This window comes from Alosa pseudoharengus, unplaced genomic scaffold (genome assembly GCF_046254945.1).
Source record: "Alosa pseudoharengus isolate Yale_2024_CS ecotype anadromous, Long Island Sound unplaced genomic scaffold, YU_APseudo_1.1 YU_APseudo_1.1_scf_12, whole genome shotgun sequence".
NCBI lineage: Eukaryota > Metazoa > Chordata > Actinopteri > Clupeiformes > Clupeidae > Alosa > Alosa pseudoharengus.
In genome coordinates, this window is record NW_027468587.1 from 8,023,267 (window position 1) to 8,033,266 (window position 10,000).

At 44.6% G+C, this 10,000-nt stretch overlaps 1 protein-coding gene across 1 annotated transcript in view; it reads right to left on the bottom strand.

The window, feature by feature from the left end:
- Nucleotides 1-10,000, bottom strand: part of rims2a (regulating synaptic membrane exocytosis 2a) — a 126,305-nt gene that overhangs the window by 70,314 nt on the left and 45,991 nt on the right. Inside the window, exons 8-13 of the mRNA XM_076279968.1 lie at nucleotides 9,504-9,550; nucleotides 8,770-8,882; nucleotides 6,559-6,606; nucleotides 3,979-4,109; nucleotides 2,174-2,345; nucleotides 1,045-1,198 (exon numbers count right to left, since the gene is read on the bottom strand). Coding sequence (XP_076136083.1) covers nucleotides 1,045-1,198; nucleotides 2,174-2,345; nucleotides 3,979-4,109; nucleotides 6,559-6,606; nucleotides 8,770-8,882; nucleotides 9,504-9,550 — 665 coding nt within the window. The remainder of the gene's footprint in view (nucleotides 1-1,044; nucleotides 1,199-2,173; nucleotides 2,346-3,978; nucleotides 4,110-6,558; nucleotides 6,607-8,769; nucleotides 8,883-9,503; nucleotides 9,551-10,000) is intronic.

A 10,000-nucleotide genomic window follows, 5' to 3' on the forward strand; every position in this document is an offset into this window, starting at 1 on the left:
CTCAGAATGTCTCTGTGCATGCAGAGGTCTTTACCTGAGTTGTACGAATATGGCCCTTGGTCTGTCAAAGTAATGGGTGAAAATCAAAAGTGAACACACCACACACAACATTTGTGCTTGCTGTCTTGACTGGGCTTTGGTTTTACCTCTATAATAATGATATAACTATGATATTGTTACTGTATCATTCATTTCAAAATACACTGCACTAAAACTAAGAATATTTTGACAGAAAGGAGAAACTAATTATGGTAGTGCATGACTGTCCTATACACAAGATGAGGTTTGTTATATATTCCGCTACAAAAGTTGAGGAATGCTCATTTAAGACACAATACACATACAGTACTCTCTTATTCTTTACGATTTAGACTAAATGTGATAACACACTAGGTTTTTACATTAAATAGGTCACCCGCACACAACGGCATCCACTGTGCTCACACCTACACAAGAATGCTAGAGAGACTTATGGGTAATAAGCAATAACGTCGCTGTGGCGAGGGTGAGCGTGAGCTCTCAGCAGGGCAGCTGAGGAGAGAAGGGATCAGGCATCAGAAAGAAGAGCACGGAGAAATGCAAGAAGAACGACACAGACAGAGAGAAGACGAGACAGCCAGAGAGACGGGCCAATGGACAGAGACTGAGAAAGTACGAGAGACAGAGAGAGAGAGAGAGAGAGAGTGAAAAAGAAAGGATGGAAAAAGTGATAGAGATAGGGACAGACAGGAGATAGAAGAGAGAAGGCAGAAGGGAAAAGGCGAGGCCTATGTGCCCAGTGTGTGTGTGTGAAGGTGTGTGTGTGTGCGGTGACGTACTCTGGAGTCGGCGCGTGGGGCTGTCCCCGTGTGTGTGTGTGTGTGTGTGTGTGTGTGTGTGTGTGTGTGTGTGTGTGCGGTGACATACTCTGGAGTCGGCGCGTGGGGCTGTCCCCGTGTGTGTGTGTGTGTGTGTGTGCGGTGACGTACTCTGGAGTCGGCGCGTGGGGCTGTCCCTGTGTGTGTGTGTGTGTGTGTGTGTGTGTGTGTGTGTGCGGTGACGTACTCTGGAGTCGGCGCGTGGGGCTGTCCCCGTGGAGCGCTCTCCGCTGCAGGTGGGGCGAGGGGTTGGGCAGGGGCATGGACGAAGAGTCGTGCGTCTGCAGCTTGTACCAGTGCGGCTCATCGTCCATTAGCGCCGTCTCCAGCTCAATCAGGATCTACAGAAAAACACACACACACACACAGAGAGGGGGGGGGCACGCACACACACACACACACAGAGAGGGGGGGGGCACGCACACACACACACACACAGGCGCACACGCACACACACACACACACACACACACACACACATACACATATGGAATACCATGCAGACACAAACACACACACACACAGACGCATGCACATGCAGAGAAATCACAGTCATTACTTGGGCTTGTAATTTCAAGACCTAAACAAACTCTGAAAATAGCATAAAACTTTTGTTATAGACAACATCGACATGCACTTCGACAAGTTTCAACAAGCAATTTCTACAGTTAAGTAGAATAGAATAGAACAGTTCACTAGAGTTCCACAGTTCTACAGTTAACATTACAAAACCATCCAACACTCTATCGATTGTGTGACAGGATGAGGTGACCTACAAGACAGGTCAGCAGAGAGGGCCGGCATGTTTGTCCCCTCTTTTTGATAGTCACTAGTGTCCCCTCACAAAAATGTTCAGAAAGTCTGGCCAGAAAAAAGTATGAGAGGTCCCTTGTTACCTGACCTAAGCTGATAGATCAGAATGGCACTGAGCTGTTACACAAATATGTGGATCTGGATCTTCTTTTTACAGCGTGATACACAGTGCGCATTTGTGTGTGTGTGTGTGTGTGTGTGTGTGTGTGTGTGTGTGTGTGTGTGTCTGCTTGTGTGTGTGTGTGTGTGTGTGTGTGTGTGTGTGTGTGTGTGTGTGTGTGTGTGTGTGTGTGTGTGTGTGTGTGTGTGTGTGTGTGTGTGTGTGTGTGTGTGTGTGTGTGTGTGTGTGTGCGCGTGTGTATGTGTAACCTGTGAGTGTGTGTGTGTGTATACATGCCTGTGTTTGTGTATCTGCATGTATCTGCATGTGTCTGCTTGTGTCTGCTTGTGTCTGCTTGTGTGTGTGTGTGTGTGTGTGTGTGTGTGTGTGTGTGGTGGCTCACCTCTCCCAGGAACTGGCTCTCCTCCTCGCGCACGCGGGCCTGGTCCCACAGCGTGATCTCCAGCATGCGCTCGCGGAACTCCCGGCGGTGCACGGGCGAGTACATAAAGGTCTGGTTCCACTTGGGCTCTAAACATTTCTTTACTGTTTTTGTTCTTCTTTTGCTTTTGTCGCTGGAGGAACAATAATTCAAACTGTTTTTATTTACCACCAAGGTAGCGAACAATCGAGATGGTCACAACAACACCACCACCACCAACAACAACACAAACTAATACAAATCACAACAGCTACTGCAATGACATCTACAATAACAACTATGTACACACACACACACACACACACACACTAACTTAGGTAGGTGGATTGCCAGCAAAGGCTTAGTAAACCAGATAAGTCTATACAGATTCTATTGAAGTTGTGGCTTATCCTATATTTTCTTCTCAGTAAAGAATCAATACCATATTCTTGCTCTGCAAGGGCAAATCAAATACATGTCTAGAGGGAAGTAGGAAGGATGACAAAGCTTGCCTACAGGCACCTATACCACCTATGATGCAGGATCTTTAAAACCTAACAACAACAAAAGTAAGTTCTTTGGAGGATGTCTTCTCAAAGGTCAGAGTTCACCAAACTCTGAGAACAAAATGTGGTGTATTGTATAGAACTGCATTGCACTAAAAGCATACAAAGCACTTTGTCTGCTAGGATATCATGAACATCCTCACTGAGCTTTTGCCTTTCTGCTATATAAAGTATCAGCTACACAGCCATGCTTGACCCGTCAGAACAGACATCAGGGCACGTACAGTACAGCACCAAAAACAAACCCCCAACCCCACGCCTGCGGGCCCAAACCCAGACAGCAGCTCACTCCAGAACTGATACGGTCCGCAACTAGCACCAGATTTTGCCCAGATCCATCCACTAATATTATACACAGTATAATACACTATATATACACTATATATATATATATATATACACTACTGGTCAAAGGTTTGGGGTCCAATGGTTTCCATTCCACTCCATTATAGACAGAATACCAGCCAAGATCAGTTACATTGTTTTTTTAATCAGGGCAGCAGTTTTCAGATTACATTATGTGCTTATGTTCAAAAGGGTTCTCGACTGTTGCAGAAAGAAATGGCTGATCTTTAATGCAATATCTACATAGCCCATTATCAGCAACTATTCATCCAATGTTCCAAAGGCACATTCTGTTATTCTGTTTACTAATCTGATATCATTTTAAAAGGTTAACAACAAAATCATTGGAGAACCCTTTCATGAAATGGAAATTTCTAAGTGACCCCAAACTTTTTAACCGGTAGTGTGTGTGTACAGTATATATATATATATATATATACTGTACACACACATATATATAATATATATATATATATATATATATTATATATATATATATATATATACACAGTATATAAATATATGTTTATATATATATATTTAAAATTATTATTTTTAACTAATGTAGTGTTCATATACTGTAAGTTGCTTTGTCAACAAATACCATAAATACCATAATACCTGCCAAATACCATAAATATAAACATGAACAATATCCGAGGAGTGTCTTTCCTGTTTAGGCAGTTAGGCACTTTTCAACTGAGCCACAAAAGTATCAAGATAGTGCTGCAGGGTCACAGGACACAATACACAACACAACAGCTCAACACAGACCCTGCACTCTGCCCTAGCTCACCTGCTGTGCCAGGTGCTCAAACCCAATGCATGGAGATGATGTTAGCGTTAGCGTAGCATGGTAACTGCCCCTACGCTTACCTTCTGTCGGGGAGGAAGTAGATTTTGACGTAGGGGTTCCTGGGCCGGCCGTCCTCCCTGGGAGGAAGATCTTTGGCTCCCAAGATGGTGACGATGAGCTGGTGGCCCACTTTGTCATACCAGAGTTTGACCTGCAGGGACACCACACCAAGGAATGACACAATTTCCCAAAGTGGGAGAGACATTCAAAGGTCCTCTGTCACCAATGACATACTGTGCAGAGCTCCCTGAGGTGTATGCTGGGATATGTAGGCAAAACTGAGCTGTAAGAAATGTGCTTTTCTGCCCAAGTAAAATCTGATCTGTGTCACAGTCCAACACTTATCTTGAATATCTTTAAAATGCTCTTGTATGGACTAACATAAGAAGAGATTATATTAATAGTGTGTATTATTAAAAGACAACACTGTGCATGTTAACATTGAAGTAGGTGGCTAAAGTAGGTATGAATACATTACACTTGTTGAATTGATTCTATTTACAAATAACATACGTATCTTTACACAATACTTTGGGTGCTAGTACAAACCTGCTATTGCATGACAGCACAAACTTAATCATATGTCAAAAGTAACAACATTTTTACAGCTTTGTCAGTGAAGATGACCATGCCGTGATGCAAGAGAAGGCACTCACACTAGCCGTTCCGAAGTATGGACAGAACAAGAGCATGCTTAGAAGCCCAAAGAGAGAGAGAGAGAGAGAGAGAGAGAGAGAGAGAGAGAGAGAGAGAGAGAGAGACGGCCGAGCTGACTTCATCTGCTCAGGCAACAGAAGTCAGCGGACGCTTCTAAGCTCCTGCCCATACTTGCATGTACAGTGCTTACAAAAAAGGAAAAAGGATAAGGTTCTGCACCGGCCGGCACAAACATTTCCGAATATTTTTTATTTTATTTTTTTTCCACTGCTCTTAATTGTAGGTCATGCAGCAAAAGCAAGACAAAGCATTCACTGTGTCGAAGAAACCAAAGCAGAGAATCGGCAACAAGGGGATTCAGGTCAAACAAATTGTACCATAGTGTATGTGACATTGAGAGGGGTGGTGTGTTGCGCAATCCCCCTGAGTGGCGTGGAACAATACGCTTAAGTTGCTCACGCCCTCACGTGACGGCCAAACTATCTCAGATGAATGAGCGACCTGTCTGCAGTCTTTGTAGGCTCTTTTCCCCTTCAACCACCACTGCAGAGGGGAGATACTGCAACTGGCCTGACTATAGAGAGCCATTCCTCATCACCTGGGCCAGGTACAGTAGAGCATCAAGCCATAGCGGACACATGCTGTACATTAAAGGCACATAGTTCTCAGATCCCCCTGAGTCGCTGCGAAGTACACTCTGTCCTTCAGGAAGACTCTCACAATATAGAGCCAGGCACTATTACACAATACTTGAGCCTCCATATGTGAGCGTGTTCATGAGAAATATCATGAGAAATCCACGATACACAGATTTACCGCATTGTTTCTCTATTTAGGAAAATGTGCATTGCACTACATATAGTGGTACGAACTTATGTGATATAGTGATTGTTCCAAAAGATGCATTTGCAAAGGTTTTTATTTTTTTACTTAGTCATAGAGAGAGATGAGTCCCTCCGTGTCCCATCTAAAGTGTCAATCTTTGGGTCGCCCCAAAAAGAAGACACATCGTGGACAGTAGCCAATCTCCCGCTCAGTCCGGTTCCCACGGGAATAGGGTACAATTTGCTTTATGTTCATCATGACAAGTCAGCCTCTGTGCTCCATTGGAAAATGCAGTCTGCTTTCTAGGGACAGTAAACCGTTCCTTCCCGCTGCAGCATGAAACTGTTGCTCCTCTGATTATTTAGTCAGAAATATGCTGAAATATGCCAAATCTGTATAGTTTCTCATTGGTCGTTATGCACACAGCATGCTTGCTTTCAGCAGAAAACAGAGCAACGGAAGAGATACCACTAAAACAAATGGTATAAGCTGGTTGCGTTCACTAAGGCCACCGGCATTGGGGTTTTGGGCCACCATGTGGGACATTTAAGTCCCGTCCTGTACCAGAGGTGAGGTGAGTATCAGGAGTCTGTGCAGTTTCATGTTACGTGGAAAAAGAATCGCGTTTATCTCTCCCACCGAACTCTGTTAACACTGAAACTTTTAAAGAGGGGCCATCTACCATTGCCACGGTTACACAAGAGAGCAGATCAAGCTCTGCGGGAGGAGCCCTCTATAAGCCAGAGAGAGGAATCGTGTGGAACAATATAAGAAGAACAATTTAAGAAGATAAAAAGTTGTCTGAGTGGGTTGGCAATAGTTGAGGGTCTCTTTTAAGTTTTTAACTTGGTTAGTCATGCAAACAGTCCTTGGATCCCATCAAGTAATAATAGAGGGTTAATAAAATTATTAAAAATAAATAATTGATCTGAATAAATACTACTACTACTACTAAAACTACTACTAATAATACTAAAACTCTCGGACAAAACTGATTGGGATGCAGCCACATCTCCGATATGCATTTTCCAAAGAGGAGGCGATTGATTGGAGATGCAGACGAGGAGAAGAGACTGAGAAGAGAGAAAACCACCAGGCCTCCACGCAGGCGTCATTACCTGCACCCTAGGGGCAAAAGGCGAACTTCTTCTACTAAGGCTTTGGCTCTAGGTGGAGGCAAAATTAAACGACAGGGTGGGGAGGGGGGGAAAGAGGGGGGCAGGGTGGGGAGGGGGGACAGGGTGGGGAGGGGGAGAAAGTTTTGCAATAAAAGCTGAAAACCCCAAAAGGACACTTTTCAAACAGCACAATCAGCCCTCAGCTCTTTCTCTCTCTTTCTCTCTCTCTGTTTGCTCTCTCTCTCTCTTTCTCTCTCAGCTCTCTCTCTCAAGGGTAGTCCTCCTGTCACTGCAATGTTTTTTTCTCTCCCTCTCTCCCAAAGTTGCATACATTTGCATCCCCAAATGAGTTATTACAGGTTATTGTTTGGATATCTTGGTGGAGGTCTTCTGTAAGGCTCACTCCGAATCCATGCGTAGAAGAGAAGAAGACCAACTGAATCAACCCCTCCATATAAACCACACTCTCTCACTCTCTCACACACACACACACACACACACACACACACACACACACACACACACACACACACACACACACACACACACACACACACACACACACTACCTTTCTCTCTCTATTACACAAACACACACACAAAATCTCTTTTGCTCTCTTAGACACACAAACACACACACACACACTCTCTCACTCTCTTACACACAAAAACTCTGTCGCTCTCTTTCACACACACACACACACACACTCAGCCACCCCACCCGTCCCACCCTGCTCTGGCGGTGCCTCTGTGTCCCTGCGTCAGAGTGACGCCATTGAGGCCATTGAGTAGCCACGAGCGCGTTCCTGCCGCTAACAAAAGAGCTAGCCCTACTGTAGCTCCTCTGACTCAGGCAGCCCTCTTTTGTAAGCGCGCCCACTGTTTGGGTCTCCCAAGGTCTCCCAAGACGCTCGGAGTGCTCGCGGTAAATATGCTGAAATTCATGTACCCACACATGTATGTGTGTGAAAAGGTCAGTTTTGATTGTAATTGTCAACCCTTCGGTGTCTCTGTGATGTCAATTTCTTGATTTTAATTCCTCTCCCGGGATGAAAAAAAGTGACAAAATGTGATAAGAATTTATTCTCAGCCTTATTTGCACTATGAACAAGCAGGTGTTAAAGTTAGGTGTTAAAAGTGGAATGATATTATGATGCACCCTAAGTAAATATGAATGAAAACATAAATAATGTAAAAATGTTATAAATAATATATAAATGTGTCTAATCTATATACAATATATTGTAGCAAATAAAAAAATGTGTGTGTGTGCGTGCGTGTGTGTGTGTGTGTGTGTGTGTGTGCTTGCGTGTGTGTGTGTGTGTGTGTGTGTGTGTGTGTGTGTGTGTGTGTGTGTGTGCGCGCATATGTTTTGTTTCCTGTACAAATGTGTTTCTGCAGCTGCCCATATGCACTCTGGCCTCAATTTCCTTAAGAGCCGCAACATCTTAGACGGCCTAAAGTGACACTGAGTTACCGTGTAAACTAGCCTGGCGCGGCCCTTGTCACCGGGAGCAACCACCTGTCGCTCTCTCCCTCTCCCTCCCTCTCCCTCTCTCTCCCCTTCTCATTGTATCTCTCTCTCTCTATCTCTCTCTCTCTCTCTTTCTCTCCCCAGAGAAGATATTTTTACAGGAGACAATGGACTACACGGAGGCACGAGGCGACGCAGCCATCCATTACCCTGCGGAGGTGCTGGGCCCCGTCCAGGCTGGTGGACTGACTGACTGACTGACTGAGTGACCACGCGTGGAGCCGGGACAAGGTCTGTTCCCACAGCGGTGTCTCTGATGCCCCCTGGCCCCTGTCCCTCATCTCCCTTTCTCACTCCCGTGTTTGGACGCTTTCTAACTGCCCTGGCCCGGCGATAACAACCCCGGCTGCCCTGAGTGCAGTGGAGAGCCAGTGATACTGGGAGCACTACTGTGCCAATATCATTCTCACACATCACTTAGCAGAGTTAAGCAAGTCAGGGGGGGCTATACACAGACACCTAACAGTAACAAGTAACAAAGCAAGTAATTAACACAGTAATCTAATTAACAAGAGAGATTCTAGATCATTCTGTCGTTTTGTTTGTTTTCAAGTTTTGTTCTGCAAAGTCCAACAGAAAGACACAGTTGTACTCTACTTGTGATGCAGCATTGTTAAAGACTACCCTGTGGCCATTAATCAGGAGGCCCTTTTCATTTCCTCTGTAACGGGTACTCACTGAGAGCTGTCCAGACAAGTACTGAGGGGCGTCTCGCAGCATCCCAGAGCTCATGGGAGACGTGACGGAGATGGAGGGCCGGTCCATCTTCTGCGACTCGAACGAGCTCGAACCTGACAGACAAAGAGAGGAAAAGACAGAAAGAGAGAAAGAAAGAAAGAAAGAAAGAAAGAAAGAAAGAATAAAGAAAGGAGAGGAACAAATGAGGCATGAGAGAAAAATACTGGATCCTGTAAACTCCTTGTTTTTTTTTTTTTTAAATAACTCACTTGATATTTAAACAAACAATCAGATTTCAGTCTGGTTCTACTTATGCAATCAGACTGTTATACTGTGTAATCAGACTGAAATCCATTTCATACATGGGAATAAGTAACCTGGAGTTTATCATGATTCCTGAAGATGTGTCATCATGGAATCAGATTTTTACTAGTTCGCTTAGCATGTAAACTGGAACATTCCTTATTCTGATGACAGATTGGTGCTTTAATCAGATTGTTCTGCACATGGTACCACACTGACTCAATCACTTCACTCACGGTGAGTAACACTCGAAGACTGAGAACAAGACAGTCCAGAACACATCAAACACACATTCGGACTGGGCAGTGCAGAGTGATACTGAGAGATAAGAAGGTCACATAACGAAAAGACCAAAGAGAAGGACTAAGGCTCAGAGAGGACAATTCTTCGCTCAGGAACAGCTGATCCTCTATGGATTCCATTCCACTCACTTGATTCCAGTTGTGCGTGTGTGCTGTCTGGTATCCTTGGAATATCTCTGCAACACAAGAGAAAGAGAAAGAGAGAGAGAGAGATGTGGTGAGAGAGGGAGAGAGAAAGGAAAGAGAGAGAGATGGAGGGAGGGAGGGAGGCACGGGATCATTTAGAGTTAATGCAGGGAGCATGGGATTTAAATGACCCTAAGCACCACATTAGTCTTGGTTTTGGTGGCAGTGCACTCTCTGCATTACAACACAGATCAGATACAGGGACGGATGACAGCCAAGAGAATCTCGGAGGAGTGGCTTCACAAACAAAGAGGCTTTTGGGAGCTAACAGAACACATTGCCAATGTAGGTGAGCTCCATCTCAGTGGCTAGGTTACCACAGCGACCACAGATAGACAGTGTGGAAGGCCAGGCATGATGGGAAATGTAGTGAAACTTTCTGAAGATTCCTGAAGTTGTGTCATCATGGAATCAGATTTTTACTAGTTCGCTTAGCATGT